Source organism: Aspergillus uvarum (genome assembly GCF_003184745.1).
Source record: "Aspergillus uvarum CBS 121591 unplaced genomic scaffold BO82scaffold_66, whole genome shotgun sequence".
NCBI classification, from domain to species: domain Eukaryota; kingdom Fungi; phylum Ascomycota; class Eurotiomycetes; order Eurotiales; family Aspergillaceae; genus Aspergillus; species Aspergillus uvarum.
Genome location: NW_020291363.1, coordinates 14,091 through 34,860, shown reverse-complemented (window position 1 = coordinate 34,860; position 20,770 = coordinate 14,091). Strand labels below are relative to the sequence as shown.

General features: G+C 52.8%; 5 protein-coding genes across 5 annotated transcripts; 1 reads left to right on the top strand and 4 right to left on the bottom strand.

Moving 5' to 3' along the window:
* Window positions 1–5,334: 5,334 nt before the first annotated feature.
* On the bottom strand, window positions 5,335–9,373 carry BO82DRAFT_406001 (kinase-like protein; the record flags this gene model as incomplete). The annotated part of the gene is made up of 4 exons (XM_025639534.1): window positions 5,335–5,777; window positions 5,845–7,164; window positions 8,244–8,367; window positions 8,414–9,373. The coding sequence occupies 4 exons, from the start codon at window positions 9,371–9,373 to the stop codon at window positions 5,335–5,337; spliced, it is 2,847 nt and encodes a 948-aa protein (XP_025487771.1).
* A 913-nt stretch (window positions 9,374–10,286) lies between these two features.
* On the bottom strand, window positions 10,287–12,108 carry BO82DRAFT_358097 (uncharacterized protein). Its single transcript, XM_025636188.1, has one exon. The coding sequence runs from the start codon at window positions 11,650–11,652 to the stop codon at window positions 10,321–10,323; it is 1,332 nt and encodes a 443-aa protein (XP_025487770.1). The 5' UTR covers window positions 11,653–12,108; the 3' UTR covers window positions 10,287–10,320.
* A 953-nt stretch (window positions 12,109–13,061) lies between these two features.
* On the top strand, window positions 13,062–14,262 carry BO82DRAFT_395261 (thioesterase family protein; the record flags this gene model as incomplete). The annotated part of the gene is made up of 2 exons (XM_025638778.1): window positions 13,062–13,243; window positions 13,328–14,262. Exons 1-2 carry the CDS (start codon window positions 13,135–13,137, stop codon window positions 14,260–14,262), a joined length of 1,044 nt encoding a protein of 347 aa, XP_025487769.1. The 5' UTR covers window positions 13,062–13,134.
* A 777-nt stretch (window positions 14,263–15,039) lies between these two features.
* BO82DRAFT_423343 (tannase and feruloyl esterase) lies at window positions 15,040–16,895 on the bottom strand (the record flags this gene model as incomplete). Its single annotated transcript, XM_025640236.1, has 3 exons — window positions 16,241–16,895; window positions 15,580–16,181; window positions 15,040–15,543 (listed from the first exon to the last, which is right to left on the bottom strand). The coding sequence occupies exons 1-3, from the start codon at window positions 16,833–16,835 to the stop codon at window positions 15,040–15,042; spliced, it is 1,701 nt and encodes a 566-aa protein (XP_025487768.1). The 5' UTR covers window positions 16,836–16,895.
* Window positions 16,896–18,792: 1,897 nt separating this feature from the next.
* BO82DRAFT_405997 (beta-ketoacyl reductase) lies at window positions 18,793–20,558 on the bottom strand (the record flags this gene model as incomplete). The annotated part of the gene is made up of 3 exons (XM_025639533.1): window positions 18,793–19,349; window positions 19,417–19,718; window positions 19,966–20,558. 3 exons carry the CDS (start codon window positions 20,556–20,558, stop codon window positions 18,793–18,795), a joined length of 1,452 nt encoding a protein of 483 aa, XP_025487767.1.
* Between the last annotated feature and the right edge of the window lie 212 nt (window positions 20,559–20,770).

Below are 20,770 nucleotides of genomic sequence, written 5' to 3'. Positions count from 1 at the left end.
CTCATTGTCAACCCCAGGTGCTAGGACAGGACTGCATTCCAACTGCAAAATGTCAGAAGAGAAAACGAGCAATTTATCCAGATAACTTACAAGGTAACCCTCATTGCATTCGCAAGCCCTCTGGCCCCAATCGTTGCAAAAATCGCCCGGCTTCGCGCAGGCAGATGCTTGGCTGGAAAGAAGGCCCAAGGCAAGGAGAACGAGAACGGATTTCATGATGATGAAGTTTCACGGGAAAAAATCTGACAAGTTGCTCTATTATTATCTCAGGATGTTAGAATAGTAGCGACTATTGGCTGTCCGTTTGAAATGAGAATCACCTTCAAGGTTTGCTTTTGTTTATGCTTGATCTTTGAGCCTTCCGAGAACATTTTCTCGAGGAAAAGGCCGGACGGACTATTTATATTCATCGAACTCCAAGAATCAGGCCTGACTCTCCGACGACTTAAGGGTCGAGGGTTTGACTGTTTCCTCATGCTTTCCAATCAAAGCGCATTCAAGACCAGCACTATCGGGACCGGCGAATTCAGGACCGGCGTATTGAGTGAATGCCGTCGGTGAAATAAATCCGAATTATTCAGACATAAATCTTTATCCGGAGAGGAACTTGTTTTATTGTGGAATAACATCCGGTCATGTCCGAAAAATGGACGGGTAAGCACTAGCAGATGGTTTAAATTGCATTTTTCACCTGGCTGGGAGTTCATGATTCCTGAAGGACTCTTGAAGGATCACCAATGCGCCCACGAGTCGATTACAGAGACTAGAGCCTCGGCTTTAGCCCCATAGCCGCTAAACTTCTCAGTGCTTAAGAAACCGCTAGCAATATCTGATTACGGAAGCAACAATTCGAAAGGCTGAAAAAGGTGGGAAATGCACTAGGCCGAGGGGGTCAATGTAGTGCTTGTTACTCCTGGCAAATTTCTTGGAAGTCCTGAGTTCCCAAGGACAAAAACACCGGCAAAGTCGCCTTGCAAGTATAACATCAATTGTACCAAATATACGGGCTCACTTTACATAGCAGGCTCTTTTAGTATGATCTTCAAGTTCTCTTTGCATGCTTTCAAAAGCCGACAATCGGCTAACGGAACATATGAGCCTATACGCGGTATAGTCGTGGACAATGGCAAATCTTCCTGCTCAAACTGCGGGCAGCCTATGGAGTCAATATCTTCTTGTCCAAAGAATCTTCTGGGTTACGGCTGGGTTGGCCTAGTTGTGGTTGCTTCATTCCTTCTTAGCGCCGCCATGTATATCACACATCGCGCTTCTGCAACATGTACCAATTTAATTCATCCCGGATTGATGAAATTGTATGGAGACAGTAAGTCATTTCACCTAGGGCTGGCCCCCAAAATACGGTTGCAAGGCTTCAAGCTGATTTGCCTTGATTCAGTACCTATTGTCGACACGTTGTTTATGGAAAACCATGACTACGAAGTCACGGATCCCTATGATGGTGCCTGGAATGCGCCGCTCTTACCCTTGCATACCATCTGGGATGATTTATATAATGGTAAGATGGATGTCGAAGAACATATTGTGCCGTGTATAAATAGGACTAACAGGTGAATTTTTAGGTGCCTGGGTTGAGATACCTGAGCCTGCGAAATATGGGCTTTCGGGGGGGATTCCTCTGCAAAAATTCCATCTCGGCAATCCGTTATCCGAGCGAAGTGAAGGTTATGTTATATCATTACTTCACCAGCTTCACTGTGTTGTATGTCTTTAATTACTTTCCCGGGAAGTGTCAATACCAAGCATAATGTCTTGACTGACATGGAGGTGTCAGGGCGAATTGAAACATATACTCCTCGACTGGGAGAGGTATGGCAACATTACCACACTGGAGCATGGTACGCACTGCGTGGAATATCTCCGTCAGGTAAGTTCAATCTGGCGATTACACCCAACAGAACCGGGACAAGTTGAGACTAAAGACCTTCTTCCTAGGCCGTCATGTGTAGTGCCGATTTGTCACTCGAAAAACCGAGATACCTCAGTAATGCCAGCTTTAAAGGCTCCAATGGCTGGGATGCAGTCCATAAATGCCGAGATTGGTCCACTGTACAGGCTTTCATTTCGTCCCACAGGATTTTTAAGCCATAGGATGTTGGAGAAAATTTGACCGCACTGCTTTCGCGAATTAGAGGTTTTGAGTGGAATCACGCTCTGGATTGCCCCTTCCCTCGCTGGGCCCTTGAGGGTCTCGGAGGTGTAGCGAAGGGGTGATCATCTTGGATGCTGCTTTAAAAGTGGATCTAGTTGAATAGAGGTGGAGGGCTATGGAAAGAAAAGAAGAATGTTACCTGTATTTAGGTCGTTGAAACCGAGATCGATATTTAGCTTTTACTCCAATGTATAGAGAAAACATTCTTCACTACCTCCATCTACGATTGCCGTTCCGGGCTCTAGCCGTCTGTATCTCCCGCCAGCAAACCATCTGCAAACCTCCTATACCAGGGTCTCAACTTGCTAACTACGCCATTTTTTTCCCGTTCACTTCTTTTGAACATCAATAGTCATATAGTTCTTCTTTGCCTGCTCCAAGTTCATAATACTTTGTGATTGGACTAATTGATGTGTCGTGAGCGAATAAATGCTGTACTCCATGCTTGAACCACCATTAAACAAAGATCTAAAAGTGGTGCGTGTTCGCCGAAGAGGAATAGTTCACAGCATACTACGCGATACTCTGCGTGAATGAACAGTCGGTGATCTATGGCCTGCCATCGGTGATGTTGATCCCGGGCACCAGTATCCACGACAGTACGTACGTTCTGGTACTATATAGATAACTAAGACTTTAATACCAATGATTAATGAAATGACTAATATTTTGTCCCTACGTTACAAATTCTTCCCACCATTTCGAAACCTAGCCTAGTCGTGCCGACCGACGAAGCGTGGAAGAGGCGTGAGGGCTTTCTATCACGAGAAACTCTCTCTGTAGTCAAGCTGACCGGCCGGGACGATGTGGTACGCCCGGCGCTATGGATTTTCTGCGACGCCACCTTATCTTGCCTGGCCAAGGAGCTGATTCTTTCGTCTAAGTGGGGTCGATCCGTAACTACGTGGTGTCTATATCAATAGCTGTGGCGACGGTTTCTTCGGAGCTGTCTGCGGTTTGTAGTAAGGGGTCCCGCGGCGGGCGCTGGAGGGCATCTAAGGCGGTCTCGGTAAAATTGTCTCGGTCAAATTCTGCGTGTCAGCAGACTGATTCTAAATCCTTTAATAAACGCTGAACTTACTAGATACAGCATAAAGTACTACGTCCTAGGCGGCGCTTTCCTAGCCACTCCTCTATATACACTAGTTGCGATAACACTCTACACTTGACATATTGTAAAACCACGTGTTTCTTAACTTAATGGTGCGTCTTAGATAAGTAGAAAACATAGTAAATATTGTTAATTTTTGTCACTAGGAGTAATGCTATAGAGCGTTACGTCTTATATACTCTCCTAGATAGTTATAAAGAAGGGCAGGATCGCTAGCCGGGCCGGTGATACGTAGTATAGAATATTAGCATACGACCTAACAGAAGAGTCTCATTTCCATGGGCCCTGTAGTCTACAGCCCTAGAGCGGCCGAAAGGAGAGTCCACCGCGACGGGTCTCAATAACATTCATTCAACGCCTGCAAAAGTGACAACAAAGTGTACGATAGAGGGAAGGTCTGTGCACGCGCTGCGCCCCCAAGCCCCAGTAAGCTGATTGAAGAGAATTTCAAGAATTACCAATCTAGAGCAACGGCAGCCAATGAAGGGTATCATCAATTCAGTTAGGCTTGGTCAAGCCTCCGGGACCAGGCGGCTGTCGGTACCGACTTTGGAATGATTGGATTTGGTGGAGCTTGGGTCAGTCACTAAAAACACAAGAGGTCTTGGCTCCTAAAGAGGGGAACGCACAAAAAGAACACGTGGGCCACGCCGGAATTACCCCAAACAAACTAGTGTGCTTATTAACCAAGTGAGCTTATTACTTACATAAAATATAGATTTGGTGCCACGCCATTTTTTTTTAATACCTTTACACAGAACTGCTTTAGAAGCAGTTCCCAAGCAGTTGATAACTGCTTTACAACTATTTACATTAGAATTATTAGGATTTTTAGGGTTATTGGGGGTTATTAGGGTCTATATTATATTAGAATTCTTTTTTAGAGAATACTATTTATTACTCTTTTACATTAGGGTTCTTTATTAGGGATATAAGTCTGTTTTAGAGGAAATTGAATTATAATATTTAAAAAACTGTATATTATAAGGTCGCATGGCAGATTCCTGCTTACTATTCAACGCTAAGTGGGGTTGAGTCTTCTGAACTTTTTGAAATGTTCAGATGACCTGTAGACAACTTATTACTGTCACTAAATCCCTACACCTGAATGACCCCAAACAAACTAGTATACTTGCTTATCACCGTTACTAAATCCCTCCAAACTGTCCTACAAACTGCCCTGGAAGACCTTAAATACCCGCACGAGGAAGGCCTTAAACGGCTTTGCTACAGTGACATCAGCGAACAGCAAATTCGGCGGTTGAATGCTGGGCAGAATATGATAGCGTAATCACTCCCATTTATTCTAGTATTAGGGGCCATGAAAAGGACGTGCGAAGACGGTTGACGAGGAGAATCCCAAGGTACAGTACATTCCACTTTATGGGACCCTCCCCGGCCCAGGTGACATATGGTTCATCATCGCCATAAAGACTGTGGAGCTTGGTATAGGGATGGTTGGAGGAGATGTTTATTATTTTCATCAATATTCTATGCGATATCATATTCGACGATATAGCCAAGTAGCTAGGGGTATACAGCTCAAACTCGGTGGTTCGATGATCCGGAATTCTCCAGGTCTTTTGATGACCATGGGCCGAGCTTCCGTGAGCAGGGATACATATATATATCCAGTAGGGAGAACAGTCCAGCAGCGATACCACGATTGATATAAGTATACTCGATGCCCACCGTCCCTTTGCTGCTCGAAGCACGATTCACGGGAGGTGTGCGGGGTGAGATGCGGTTTCAGTCGATCTCGAAGATTCGATCGTTTTGCCGATCACGCAGGATGTTCAATGCGTAAATTTTTTGGCTGGCAAATCCCACAGAGCCCTGTAATTGCTGTGAACATATTTTTCTTTGGGAAGACCAGGTTCGACGGTTTCCAGATCCGCAGCTAACGCAAGTTTAGGATGCTGGTCCCCTGTACCCCGGGCTACGACCGCGGTTGTGGTTATATCTCATGCATTGGCCGGGTTTCACGCAGAGAAAGTCCTGCTTCCATACGGTCAAGTCCTTGCATGCCTTCTGCTGCTTTAACGATGCCCTCCTAATGCGCCCCGGCAATCGCCCCAACATCCCGTGCGATCTCAATCAGCTCATCCAACGCGTCCTTTTCTGCCGCATCGAAGTAGAATACCTGATCTGCCGACAGACAGCAGACGTTGCTGTCGTGCAACTGCCACGAGCCGCTGTCCTCCGCACTTGGGGGCTCGGGGATAAAGGCCTCGAACTCCGTTGGGCGGCGCTGCTCGCCCGAGAACTTATCCGGCAGCAGCCACCCATTGAACCACAGGGGTCTTCCATCGGTGCCCAAGTGCAGCAGCTGCGGGGCGCACACGGTGTACTTCAAGTCGTGCTCCTGACCCTCTGCTGTGGTGGTGTTGTCGCGGTTCGCCTGGGGCTTGCCCATCACCGCGGCCGCGCCCTCATGGAAAGCGTACTCGGTATCGCCGACCAGCTCCCATCCCAACCAGAAGGTCTCCTTATCCCCTACACGACACAAGCATCTCTTATCAGCCAACATAACCCTTACAACAATGCAAGCAAACGCACTCACCATAAACCATATCATAAACCCCCACCAGCCCCCTACTCTCATCGCCATCGCGATCCGGCCCATTCATGCGGGTGACCATCAACAACGCCACGAAATGGCGCCACTTGTCGACAACCACCACCCCAGACTCCTGCATGTGGATGCTCTGGCCAGTCCACATGCGACTCTGGCGGACACGCGGGGAGACCGGCGCGGGGAGGACGCGCCGCAACCACGCCCGCTTCTCGTTTCCGGGCATGAACAGCCGGTCTTTGAAGAACAGTGCGCCCGTGGATTGGTACAGTGGGTCGTCGAAGAGCGCCGCCGGGTCCGCCAGGAAGAGCGCGTCCGCGTCGATGAAAATCGCTTCCCGGAAGCTGGACAGCAGGATTGCGAAGGGCTTGGCTGCCCAGCCGCGGAGTGTCCAGCCGGCGTCGTCGACCATTATGCTTAGGTCGCGGGTTACCACCGAGCCGGGCAGGGCTTCCAGCTCGTCCCGGATCTCTTCGTCGAGGTCCTCGTCGCCGAGGTAGAGGATCTCGATTGGGAGGGTGCAGCCGTGGGCGCGGAGGGCGCGGATTGATGTTGCTAGGTACGGCGCTTGGTCGTTGCCGGCTGTGAAGACGATGCCACGCCCTCCGTCGTGGAACTGCGCGTGGAGGGTCATGTGGTCGGCCGAGTAGGGGGTGGTCCATGGGAAGAGGCGTTTCGCAAGTTGGGTCAGGAAGCTGCGTGTGGTCTCGTAGGCGTGGATCGCGCTGGCTGGGGTGAGGTCGAGGTCGGCTGTGATTTCTGGGTGGTCGCGCAGGATCCGCACGATGCCGTCGCGGATCAGCATCTGGTTTGTCTCGGTGGGGACTAGGTGGATGGCTTCCCAGGCGCGGAAGAGGGCGTCGAAGGCGCGTGTCCGGAACCCCAGGTCGCGGAGTCTCTCTTCCCCGGTCGCTGTCAGCGGGCTAGTGAGGGTGTGGGCGTGAGATTCGTCGGGGAGGGCGGCGAAGAGGTTCGCGAGGTGGTGGGTGAGGTTGTGGTTGTCTGGAGCTGTTTGGGGTGTTTGGGGCTGTACGGGGGGTACGGGGGGTACGGGGGGTCCGGCTCGTAGAGGGTCGGGCAGGGCGACCGGCTGTTGTAATGGAGCTGTCTCAGGGATGGCAAGGCTGGGTTCCAGTCTCTTCTGTATGGTTTGGGCGTCCTGCTCCACGGGGTGGAATTGTCGTGTCCGAAGAGTAGCCTTGCAGCAATAGACGATCAGCACGAGGATCAGGGCTCGAAACACAATTGCGCCTCGTCGCCGGTATTGGCGGAAATGCGATAACGGGAACATTGCACTGCGGCAGGTCTCTGGCTAAGTGATAGGTTTGGTTGAGACACAGTCGGTCAGTGCGACACCTGGTCTTATAAGCGGGAACATGATCATCAGGGACGAGAAAAAGAGGGGTGATCTGACAGGACACAGACTCCTATTTAGACCAAGCCACGGCCGAGTGGGGAATGGGACAGGTTGCTTTGGCCCCCTCCTTTTGATGCTTTGATGCAGGGAGGATGCGGGTTTTGGGGGCAAGGGCGGCAGAGTAGCCGTGCTGAAAGAGTAACGGGGCCGTACCGAGTGCGCCTGCCGATCTGGCCAGTTGATCCCCTGTAGATCCCCATCACCATCGTACCTGAACATCAGTATGCGTCTATAATTAACCTGGGAGTATGATCGCTTGAAAAGGTCTTCTCTTGGTTTTCTGCCCTGGGGGCCCCCCTCTATTTATATACAAAAGACTCGCCACCTACCTATGAGCGACAACCACCTTTTCAGACACCTCGGAAACGTCTGTCGCGAAGTAAGCATGGCAAGAGGCAAGAGGGCTGTGCTGTTGGGTCTTCGGCCCCGAAGAGCTAGCTCCTTGGCCGGAGGTTACAGATCGGCTATGTCGGTTTTTAGTGTCGCGTGGAATAAAAACTGCTTAATAAGTATATTAATTATATAACTTCCACACAACCTCTTACCTATAGAAATTTATAATTTGATTGTATACTTTTCCTTTTATTAGTTTTAATACTACTATAACTACCATCAACTTTTTTTCATATCTGTAACTATAGTGCAAATGCTTAAAATATAAGTATAAGTATATGTAAAAGCTTAGTTATTACCTATATTTCTTTTTTGATTTTAAAGTAAGTTTTAAGGGAATGTTTAATAAGAAACTAATAAAATTTTTATAAAATCGTTCTATTCAACAGGTTTATGTGAGTTATTAGTACTAAATATCATGCTGTGGAAGTACAAAAACTGGTATTAGTAGTACAAGCCTTAGTGACCCTCGCTACGCTTGAGGGTAGTTTCTAAAGCCTTCTTTGTATGGCTATTTAAGGTCTTCCAGGGCAGTTTGCAGGGCAGTGTGGGTGACTTGGTCACTGCATTCACTCACCCGCCTCCCCCGCAGCACAAACTACAATCTCATGAATCCATTCCGAATGAAGCGCCTCGTATGCTGTAACCCGGCGATCAGGCTTGGGATCAAGCATAGCATAGATCACATTGCAGCAGCGTTCCTGGCATCCTTTAGCAAAGTAACTTTCTCAAGATTAGACATCTTACATTGCCAAACTCCTCAATCGTCGTGAACCCTTCCACATCCTCCCGTGTCCGCAAGTACCACTGATAATTCCGATCCTCGTCGCCAGCAACCTTCCACAGTAGCATGCCCAACCGCATAAACGCATAGATCAATCCCACCGCCCAAACATCGCTGGCCCGGGGGTCGTGTTCGCGACCACGCAGCACCTCCGGTGCGGTGTAGGGGATCTGCTCCAGCGGGGGTTGCGCTTTTTGCAGCGGTCGCAAGTCCTTCGGTAACCACTCGGCACTGTCAAAATGTGCCACCTTCACTGCCCCATTGACAGTGAGCAGTATATTCTCCGCCCGCAACCGTCGGTGCACGATGCCTTCGTCATGAAGAAAGGAAACTGCGCGCAGGAGCTGCTTGAAGAAGCAATCCGCTTCCACGGCTGAGAGCTTCCTTGCTTGCAGAAGAAGGGTCTGCAGACTGCCGCCGCCGCAGTATTCCATGACGGAGTGTAGATCGCCCTTGTCATTCGGGCAATGTTCGAGGGTGCGCACGATGTTTGGATGCACGACGAGTGAGGAGATCCCCATCGCTGCGCGACGGTACTCGTCCAAGAGTCTTCCGGGGGAGCGATGACGGACTTTGACAGCGTACAGTTGTTCTTTCCCCGAGCGCTTCGATGCTTTCTTGGCGTAGAGGCCCACGAAAGTTGACGACCCGTAGTGCAGAACCTTGGTGCATTTCCCATATCGGTGGGAGAAAGGTTCCGTTCTGCCGTCTCCCTGAGCAGTTTCGGATCGTTGGATCACGGGATCGCTTGGAGTTTGTCGAGGGGTGTAATGGGTGAATGTCTTGCACAATTTCTCGAAGAGGCCAGCAGGCTTCTCAAGTTCAATGAGGTGGCGATGGCTGCCATCTTCCAGGATTTCGATGTGGTGCGGTTTTCTCTCCCTGGTGGACATGGCGGAGCCCGACCGGTCCTGCGGGGACATTTCTTTGTGTAGATAGGCTTGTTTAATATGCTCTGATCCAAACCCCTTTATCGCGAGTAAGCGTGCCGGGTAATCAAGCGGGAGATCTGTTGACTCGACTAATCCTTCTGTCTGGGATAGCAAAATGTTTGGTTGAAGTAACACAAAATGACGAAGCCATCTGAACCCGACAAGTAGAGGAGGGTGTCATACAATGATGTCGGCTGGAACGTGACCAAACCCGACCCGCCCCGCCCCGCCCCCAGATCACATGACTTGAATAAATCATCTGACCCGCTAACCTGGACGGGCATAAAAGGCCCCTAATTTACCGGAAACGGCCTCCTTGTCCCATGCTGCAATCGAACAGTGCAAACCCCGAGTATTCCCGGTCGACTTCCACTGGTTTCCCCCCGCACATAGTAAAGCTTAGCCAAGCTTGGGTTGGAATCCTTCCCACCCATATTTCTAGAGGTTCCTGCATGAGCGCGTCATGTTCCAGCCACGCTCTCAGTTCCTGGTGCGATGAGGATTTCTTGCAGCGGCTACAGCCGGCTGGAAGCACTCCCGATGAAAGCCTTCACCACATAAGCTTAGTTGTAGATATAGAAGCATGAAGTGCTTTGCGTACTTCACCGACTAATTTGGCTGGCATTCTGTCGGAAGCAATATTTCGCAATCTGTCTTGAAGAGTCTTGTGGAAGGTATCGACGGGGTTGTGTATATCCAGGGTTGGGTAAGGTCTCTGATCGGCCAAGGATGGGAAAAAAGGAATCCTACTGTATCAAGATACTACAATCTTCCAGAACATCCAATACCTACCCGAGGCATATTGACAAGGCACAACTCATGGCTTCGAAAGCTGTAGGAAATCAACATTCCTCAAGAAACGAGAAGTAAACTTTACATAGTGGCTCCTCCCTGTTACGGAAGAAGCCTGTGATGTAGTTCAGCTCACTAGAAACTAACTATTCCAGATTTTTCACCCTCCCCGCCAACCCCCAGTAATCGTTAGAGCGACGGACCTGCCGCCAGAACCACGCCACATACGCCTCCTGTTCGCGGACCTTGTCCGGAGAGCGAGACGCCGCGCCCTCCGTCGGCGCCGTGATGGCTGCCAGTTCCTCCCGCAGCTGCTCTTCCAGCCGGGCTTCCTCGTCTTGCTTGTCGGCGCAACCATCTGGGCTGAGCAAACCACCTCCCTGCTCGGAGATCCGTCTTTCCGGGGTGCTGCGTCGCAGGGAGGCCCTCAGCTCCCGACCCATCCGGTCCTCCAGCAAGGCCGCCACCGCGACCGAGTGAAACGGCCCCTCCTGATGCGGCCAGTCGCGCAGCGCCTGCAGCGCCTCCCACCGCAGCCGGAAATCCTGGCAGCCATCGCCCACGACGAAGAGCAGCGGGATCACCCCCAGGTCGACCGTCACCGTGGGCCGCAGGGGAAAGTCGGCGATGAATCGCTGGATCCGGCGCAGCAGCGCGCGGTACTGCGGGGTAAAGCGCCGCAATTGTTCAGGGTCGTGGTGAAGGGGGCCGGTGTGGACGACAAGCGAGGCGGTGATGACCAAAAGCTCGAGGAGCTCGATCCCGTGTCGGGACTTAGGGCTGAGGTCGTTGCGTTGGCGGAGGGTCTGGAGCAGCTGCATCCCCGGCCGTAGCTGCGCGGCAATGGCGACTTGCTCCGCCTCTAGTGCCGCGTGGTCGGCCTGGAGCTCGGCCGGGGACATGCGCCAGCACCACCGCACGAATTTGAAGAGGCGGTTGTGCAGGGGTTCTAGGGCTTGGCGGGCGCCGTAGAGAGGGTCGTCGTTGAGTTCAAGCGCTTGGTCGCCCTGCTGCTGCTGTTGTGATTGCTGCCACCATGGATCCGGGGTCGGGTGGATCTCCGCCCCTACCTCATCTTCCTCCCCCCAGTACCACAGGCCCGGCCCATCCATCCCGATCTGGGTGTCCAGGTGTCGAAACACAGTCACCCAACGTCTGGACGTGGGACTCTGCGACGAGGGCTCGCTTTCGCGCAGGATCCGCAGGCCCGCCCGCAGATGCTGCAGCGCCGAGCTGTATTCCTGCCAGATGATTGCCACCACCGCGAACAGCAGACAGCAGAGCAGGGTCACGTCGCGGACCTGCGGATCGCACGGGTTCCGACTCCGTAGACAAGCGAAGGCCCGCGCCGACTGTGCGACGGCCATCCAGTACCAGAATTGCGGAGCACGACCGATCACACCCCCGGCCTCGACCTGCTGGTGCACCGCACCCAAGGCAACCACGGCGTGCCAGACAGCAGGCTCCCGAGGCACCATCTGCAGCAGGAACTGCTGCCAGACCGCCGAGTCGAAGAAGCTGAGCGCATCCGGGAGGGTCCGGGCTTGGACAAAGGTGAAACAACGGCGCTCGTCCGAGGTGCTAGCCCACGGCACCGCAACCGCGATTGGGCCAGTTACGGCCGGCGCGGACTCCCGGCGGTGGTTGAGCTTTTCTCGGTTGGTGGTCGTGAGCGATAGCTGTCGGTACAAATCGTACCCATCACACTGACGGCCAGTAGAGGTGCAGTTGCGGCAGCTGCCTGGGGTTTCGTCGCACTTGATGCGTCGTGTTCTGCCGTGAATGATGTCCTTTCTAGTCGCCTTCTCCTACAATGTGGTGTAGAGCTCGGGTCTACATACCGGCAAGTGCGACAGCCCGTTCTCGATCTTTTGAACCCAGCCCGGCGGGGCTTGGCAGAAAGGGGTCTCATGGTGTGGTAACAAATCGCTGCAGGTGTCGGAGAGTGCGGCTGATGCGAAGCTGAGGTGAAGACCTTGTGAAGTTGTGCGGGGAAAGACTAGACTAACTAGCGCCGTACTAGACTGGGATTCTCAGTCTAGCTACACCATTTTAGTACTAGGTAGTGGCATTGAAGGAATGCAGACTGCGATCACTTTGGAGATCGGACAAACAGCCCGCATCCCTAGTTACCGTGATCCCCAATCCACCGCAAGGAAGGACGCTGCTGCCCACACTTCGCAAAGGGAGGGGAACACTGAGAGGTTCTACCATCAGTATATCGATTATAACCATGCTGGTGAATATTCAGTAGTTGTATCTCCATGATTATAATGACTTTGCTAGCAATGATTGCTAGCAATGATTATGCCATTACAATTCGAGGTTTGTATCACTATGTGCCGGGCTTTACAAGAATTGTCTCGCGTTTTGCATTGCTGTAAGATAGGGCTGGCGGGCGGGCGGACCCAGACCGAGGGTAAGCCGGAGATGATTAGTGAACATGCGTACGTGAAATACTGTACGAGGTGGCAACTTGGAAGGTAACAGCGTGTCGTCGTTTGGTCTGCAATGGTACAAGACCTTTTTTATACGAGACCAGGTTCCAATTATCCTATGACCCTGAAGCATGTCGCTTGTTTTTTCGTTTTGTCTACCCACCAAGTGTTCATGACATATGGTGGCCTGGAAAAGTACCCAGTAGTGACTCCGGACTAATAGGATTACCGTACCGTACCCTGAACATACAAACCTGTACGATGGCCCTAACACTCACATTCATTCGTGCTGATAACGCGTTGGTCATTTACGACTGGATTGCCGAGGTTGCAGTGCTTGCATTTGTGTTTTACGAGATGACGTGACTGGCAGGTAGTGCTGAACTAGAGGGTTACTTTGCCTCTCTCTGTGGTGCCAAAACCGCTGCATATTTCCTCTGACAACGAATCTCTTGGATCATCACCATCTTTGTACTCTGCCTCATACTGCAATTTCGCCTATGTTATCTGTGAACGAGGACAATGGCAGAGCCCGCACACTCCTCACTGTTCGAGCAAGCAATCACCGTGACCCCGATCGGTCCGAATACCTACTCCGCATGTCTTGACCCCTCCTGGTGTATTGGGAAAGGTAAGAAGTGAAGGATTCTCCACCTCTCACCCGCAATACCCATCGTCTGCAGAGGCTCACCAGGATTGTTGGGAATTTCGGTAGTACCGCACGGAGGCTACACGATGGGTATTTTCTATCGAACCGCGGCTGTTCACTTCGCTCGCAAACAAAGCAAGGCCGAACCGATCGGTCTGCAACTGTCGTTCCTGCGACGGACACTCGCCGGCCCCGCCATCTTGACCGTCCAGGAAGTCAAAATCGGGACGAGGATCAGCACGATCCACGTATCCCTCTCGCAACCCCGCGATAACCCCCGTCTTTCGGCAACAACCCCACAGGCGCCGCAGGACAGGAAGGATAATGAGCCGGCGCTCGAGGTGAAAGTGGTCGGATACATCACCGTGAGTCCGCCAGAGTACGCCGTGGGTCCAGCCGTGACAGGCCACTGTGCGGCTGCGCTCTCTCCGCCCGTGGTTGACTTCCGCACCTTGGGGGAGAAAGGAGGGGACGGTGCATGGGTGCGCAACCAGTCCCCTCCACCGGGTCTCTTTGCAGCAGGACATGCGGAGCTCTTTTTTCCTGTATCCACCCTCGCGGCAGCCAAGACACTCGAGGATCAGGTGAAGGGGGTGGTGGAGCAATGGGCGCGCTTCACGCCGGGAGGGCAACCCGCTCGCTGGTCGAATGAAGCAGTATTGTACTTGGCGGATATGTTCCCTCCTGCATTGAACCGGATTGGTGCGATGGAGCTGCAGAGGCTGAAGCAGATCGGTGCGCTTTCCGCACCAGCTGAGGCTGGACCCTTCTGGTATCCCTCGGTCACTTTGAATGTGGATTTGAAGACCCGGCTTCCGGAAGAGGGGGTCGAGTGGCTGCATTCGCAGGTGGTGACGCGGATGCTCCGTGGTAGCCGGGCAGACTTGGAGGTGGTTATCCTCAATGAACAAGGGGAGCTGGTGGCGACAAGTACGCAGGTGGCCTTGGTGGTCGATGCAGCGAGAAATCTCAAGGGCAGGGAAGCATCAGAAAAGTTATAGGTCTCATCGTAGTATTTATTTGAGTATAGAAAACTATCTAGAAAGAATCCATGTGCTGAGTAACTAAGCTGAAGGATCAGTAAAGAGTAGTGAGAGGAAGGGAGTAAGCAAGTTACAATACGTTCTGTGCACCATGTCGACGCTACCCAATGCTATGCCTACCTACGATAATATCACTCTCTGTAGCGTCCAATCCCTCGGCACTTGAACTAATCAGTAATCACACCGAGGTACGCGAACAAAAGGAAGAAAAACCGGGGGGGTGGTGTTGAGCAAGAAGACCCAGCGCCAACGACGCGCGCAGGGATGAGATCCAACATTTAGTCTCTGAATCACGGCCATTTCCCTCCGTTTTCCTGAAACCGCGAGAAACGGCAGGGTGCTGCGCTGAAGGGCTAGTTAGGTGAGTAAATACGCTAATTGGATCCAAAGCTATACCCGGCATGCGCACGAGCTCGGAAATATCTTCCTTTTTCGGTCCTTTGTGTCCAAGGGCGAGGCTTGGTGTGGCCGAGGGGGTGACGAGGCCAGGATCCACACGGAAAAAGTGGAGCACCACTAGTTTCAATTATATTATGTATATCTGATTGAGGGCAAAATAGATGCATGATCGCATCGAAGATCTAACTAATAGATGGAAAGAAGAGAAACGGCATCAAGAACGAAGATGCGTGCCACAAAGAGTGGCCAAGTAACGCTCAACAGTGAACTCGCTGGAGGGTCTCCTCATACCCAAGGGGAAGAAGGAGCAGCTAGAAGCAATTCACAAAGGTGTGTCTAGTAGACAGGCACCTTGAAGGCAGGGAAGGTGTAGTAGAAGGTATCAGCTCCCTCGTCGTCGCTCTCGCACTTCCACTCATCCTTCTTCCAGACGGGCCGCTTGGGGAACTGGCAGAGCTGCTGCACCTCTCCGTCGTACGCGCCCGCATCGACGGTAGCATTGAGACCGGTGGGCTGGACACCGCTCTCGACCCACTTGATCATAGTGGCCATGTTGTCCTCGGGGAAGGGGCCGTTGGGCTGCAGGCTGTTGCGGGCGCAGTGGGCGGCACCGGGCACCAAGTACAGCTGGTACCACTCCTTCATCTGCTCGATGGCCTTGGAGGAACCCAGGCTGGGGTACATGATCTTCCTCACCGACTGCCAGTAGTGGACGGACGACGCGGTGGGGACACTGGGATCGGACTCGCCGTGGTAGTGGATGAGCTTGCCGCCGGAGGACTGGAAGTTGGTGAGATCGGGCAGGGTGGTCTGCAGAGTATCCATGTAGAGAACCATAGCCTCGTTCATCCATGAAACGAGAGTATCGTAAGTCACGTTGTTCAGGTTGTCGAGGTTGCTGACATCAAGCAGCTCGATGAAGCGACCGACGAACTCGCCGCCGGTGGAGGGAATGTCCAGACCCCAGGACTGGGTGGTGTTGTCGTACTGGGTCTCCGCATCGGTGAACTCGGCGCCAATACGGTAGGAGAGATAGGCCCGCTGGCCCTGGGAATTGAACAGTCCGTCGTATATGGCCTGTGCGACGGCCACGCCCTCAGCGGTCACGTTGCCGCGTTGCGCAGGGGTAGTGGTGGTCTGGGTACCGTCGTTGCGCTTACCGAAGTTGAAGCCCAAGGAGGTGCTGGTCGTGGCGGCGCAGTAGTAGGGCTCGCCGATCACAGAAGTCAGGTTGAACTCCAACTCGCACAGATCAGAGCGAGAAACAACACCATCCGTCCGTCCGTCAAGAGGGTCGCAGGCGCTGATAGTCGCATTGACGATCTTCTCCAGCTCACAGGGAGGGGGGAAGTAGTCGAGAGTTTGCTCGACAACAGCGGAGAAGAGGTGGTTCACCTGCTGCTGCCCGTAGCGGAAGGCCGGGGCGCCGATGACGGCGCCGTCGTAAAGGTCTCCGTAGCGCTGGATCTGGCTCATACCTGGGAGAAGACGGAAGAATTAGAATGTCCAAGCGTTTATTTGCATGAGGAAGGCTCACCTTCTCTGCCACCATCCGAGCACCCCTCGAAGTAGGTGTACACCTTGGCCTCATCGTCGAGGTTATAGAAGGCCCGAGTCAAGGGCTTTCCGACCGTAGTCATCTCCCCCAAGCCCTTGTAGGCGAACATGAAGATGGGGTCCCAGTTGATGGTGCCGTTGCCGAGAAGGTTGACCTCGTCGACGGTGGTGCCCGTGAGGGCGCCGTAGCCGGCATCGGTGGCAGCACCCACGGCTCCATACTCCAGGCCTCCGGTGATGCTGGTGCTCAGAGTGTAGCCAAAACCACCGGCAACGTAGAAACGGTTGGCGAAGATCTCGGGGCTGGGGAAGCCATAATTGAGGACGACCTCGTCGCTGCTGCCGGTGTGGACATAGGAAACGGAGACGTCGCAGTACTCGTAGCCAGAGCTGGTGGCAGTCTTGGCCGTGACGGAGGAGGGAATTATGTCAATACCGAGGAGAGTGCCATTGGCAGGCAGTGCCGACTGGACGTGGGCGACGGTACAGAGAGTGGCAAGCGACGACGAATTAGTGGCGCGGGCAGTTGCTGCCAGAGCAACGGCGGCCGCGGCGGCACGCGAGTATTGACGCATGATGGGAGGATTAACAAGTGGGAGTGTGAAGGGAAGGACCGAAGAGAGTGAGTGAGTGAGTGAAAGAATGTGTGGATGATCAAGTCAACTTGAGATGGAGGATGAGGAGGGCCTTATATATGAATATAGATGCCACCCGGCGATAACACGCGTCGCTGGCCTCGGAGATTAGATGATGGCTGATCAGAGAAGTCGGCCACTGCCAAGATACGAACGCGCGTCTTGCACTGGTTCAGAGCTTCAGATCAGCTCAAGACCCACCGTTTGACCCAGCTGGTTAATTAAGCTTCGTCAGTTTGTCGCACGATGGGGATTAGCCAGACAATTAAGCTTAAATTCTTTTCCGTGCCGTCGTCCGGTAGGCAGCCCTAGTTAGCTACTGATAAGTATAAGTGAGCATTGACTATGCAAGCAGACTGCCATAATGTCAATTGACTCGGTGACTTTCGAAAAGATCCGTTCTTAAGGTTTTTAAGGTTCCATTGGGAGCAAAACTATAAATCCAAGAAGGCGCAAGTTGGTGGACTTCAGGGTCCACTCGCCACCAGTGACCGAGAAAGCATTTATCCGGATGATGATCCAGAGTCCATGCTCCAGGCTGCAACTAAATGCCTTCCAGATCGGGTTCAATTCCCGGCCGTCGGCGTCCCCAATGGACTAGAAGGCTGTAGTAAGAGTTACGCCCGTATCAGGATTTTAGGGATCTGTTTTCTTCGGGCCGATCGCCGTATCGTCATTGATCATGAAAGGTGCCGAAACGGCTTGCGCTGCATGCTCCTCCCGCCCCACTCACCCTGCTTCAACACCTGGGACATACCACACAGTAGGCCTGTGGAAGACTTGTTTGAGGGTGCAAGACGAGTTTTCGGTAACTCCAATATTCCATTTGCCTTGTATACCTATTTTATAGAGTGTGCGCGCTCACCACCTTCACAGAAGCATTGACCGTACTCGTGCCGCCCAATTACAACTAATCTCAGATATTAACTTCTTACGTATACATACGTCATGGCGGGTAACTTATTCACGTTGGAGTTCACCATGACATCTATGTTGATATGGAGTCATTTGGGACATTTCCACACAGGTCAGACGGTCTATGCCCTGAGCAACCACGGTCATACTGCGATACCCGCGGCAGATAGCAGTAAGGTAGTCAGTCACCTTGAGACGCAATTTTTCCTTGTCAAGTGCCTGCGCCATATGAATGGGTAGGTCTTATTTCTTAATATAGGCACCTATCTAAGCATTTATTTTGACGAAACGAAAAACGAAGTGTTTAATGCCTCTCGAAATGCCCTCTTGAAGGTTGTAAGGTAGTAGGACGTCAAAGCAGCTAGCGCGACGGCGTGCATACAATGAATATCATCATGAAAGCCTATCTTTGGGAGTAGAGGGGAGCTAATCAAGCTCGAATGGTAGTAAAGTATCATACCGTTTAATTTGCCTGAATGGGCATGAGAAGGCGCGATGCTGCCTCGCTCTGGAAAATACTTGGAGCGATGTACTCAGAGCGAAAATTATTTTTGAAGAGGAGCCTGGAAACGGACTTGAAACGCGAGTAGAAAGGTGCTTGGAAAAGTAGTTGGAAATAGTTTTCTGATTCAACTTACAGACAACATCTAAAGCTAAATGCTAAACACGAGAAAAATCAACTCCATTTGCCCAAGAGCGGCTATTACCGAGTAGTCGGCGGTAACAGTTCTCCGAGTCGGAGATCCGGTATAAAGTCCCGTAACAAGTCAACGCAGCCGACATGATACATAAGGCCGAACACAAGGCCGAGCTTCGAAGATGAGGTCTTTATTCTTATTCTTTGTTCCCTTAGGGAGGGAAAAAGCTTTAGTTCTGCCGTTTGATGATATTTTCCCTTCCCTCTCGCAATGAAGAGCCACATGAAGTCCAAACGATAATTCATCATGATATTTGCTATTATCTCGACGGACCCTACCGCTTGCTACTCCACCTCAGCAACCACCGCGAGCTCCGCCACGGCCTCATTCACCATTTCCTCCACGGTGATGCCCGCCAACAGCTTCAAGACCGGCATATCGACCCCCAGCTCCCCCATGATCCACGCGCGGATGTCCACCGCGATCAAAGAATCCACCCCGAGGTCCACCAGCGCCGTGGGCTCGAGGACCGGCTGATCGGCGGGGAGATGAAGACTGGACCACACATTAGCGACGAGGCCCTCGAGGATGATCGTTCGAGCGTCCGCCCGCAATTTGGCCTGTGCCAACCGCGCTCGCGTCGACGACACCGCGGTCGTCCCCGCCTCCTTCTTTCCAGCCGGGAGGCTACCATGACCACTCCGACGCAGCCGGAGTTGTGGTTGCCAGTAGTGAGAGAAGCGGGCGCTGGTCGCCCACGTCACGCTGCGCCGGGCTGCATCCTCCGGATCATCAGTCAGAGTGACCCGCGGAATTCCAGCTGTGATGATCGCTGACTCCGACTCGACGAGTGCATCCGAGACGATGGAAATGATGAGGGTGCCCCTGGTGAAGGGAAAGGCTGCCCCGCGCGAATCCCCTCAGCAAACAGGGCATGCAGCGCCCGCTCCTTCATCAGCAGACAGTACGCCTCCAGGCAGCCCTCTTGTGGGCCGAGTACTGCGCCCACTGTCGCTTGACGTACCCGACGTCCGTCATGCGGGAGATCTGGATCACCGAGCCCGCCACGTGGCGTCGCCTGCGGCGTGTGATCAGCGCTTCCGAGGTGACGTTGGCCGCTGTGTAGGCGCTCTGGCCCAGCTGGCCCAGCGTGGCCAGGACGGAGGAGAAGGCGATGAAGAATTGCAGGGGCTGGTCACCAACCGGATCGTCGAGGTGGCGGAGCGTCTGGACTTTGGGTCCCAGGATGGCGTACTTCGGCTGCGGTGGTCTGCGCGAAGAGGTTCTCCTGTATCAGCATGGCGCTGTTGGCAACTCCGTCCAGCGGCGGGTAGGTGGTGGTGATGGTGTGGTGGATGGCGTGGAGGCTGGGTCGCGAGGTGATTCTCTGTGTGGTTTGAGGGGGCTTTGAGTTAGTTCTGGTTTCGTCTGCTCGTTTGACGCATAAACTCTGGGAAGGGGGAAGGGCAAGGGGGAAGAGGAAAGGGAAAGGGGGAAGAGGGAAGGGGAATCCGTACCCAGCTATGGAAATGATATTGGCTCCGTGGGGTTCGCAATATTTGTCGATCAAGTCAATTGGCATTTGCAGGTTTCGGCTGGTCAATATGATCGTTCGGGCGCCGTGGTCAATCATCCAATCGCACAGGGATTGGCCGAGGTCGCCGGTCAGGCCCACGAGCCAATTGCTTCGATCCGGACTCAGGATCTGTGTGCCAGGCGCATCGATGGGCTGATACTGAACAGGGAGAGGGGTTGGGCAGGTCAAGTCAACAATGGGGACCCCCAATAGGGATCTGGGCCGACGGTTCAGGACATTGGACACCGCATACGCAGGATACTGCACGCCCACCGTCTGTCCGATGTAAGCTTCCGCGGCTGTATGGGCGGTCCCGAGAAGCTCCGTCAGATCGGTTGGTGGTAGAAGAGGGGGCAGAGAAGAAGATTCAGGAGTGATCCCCAAGGCAGCTGCATATTGTTGACAATGCTGGGGCAGACACTGTAGGATCCCTGCCGTAGCCCTAATGTTGCTATTGCAGATCACTGCAATAAGAGGGCTTATCCTTTGCCCTTCGTGCTCAACAGCATGCATGAAAAGGACGATCCTGGGCATTCTTGCAGCTGACAAGCAGAAAATCTAGTCCTCGCGGGAGCTCAACCAAGATGCATTCTTTGGGGCCTTTGAATGGTATGTTGGAGGCCAATCGGCATGGAAGAAAAGAGAAAAAAGACGCACGGTGCGATCAGGATGGGCATCTTACTGACCTGCCACGCTCACAAGGATCGAATGTAGATTGTAGAGCTCGGTGCAAGCCTCGTCATTAT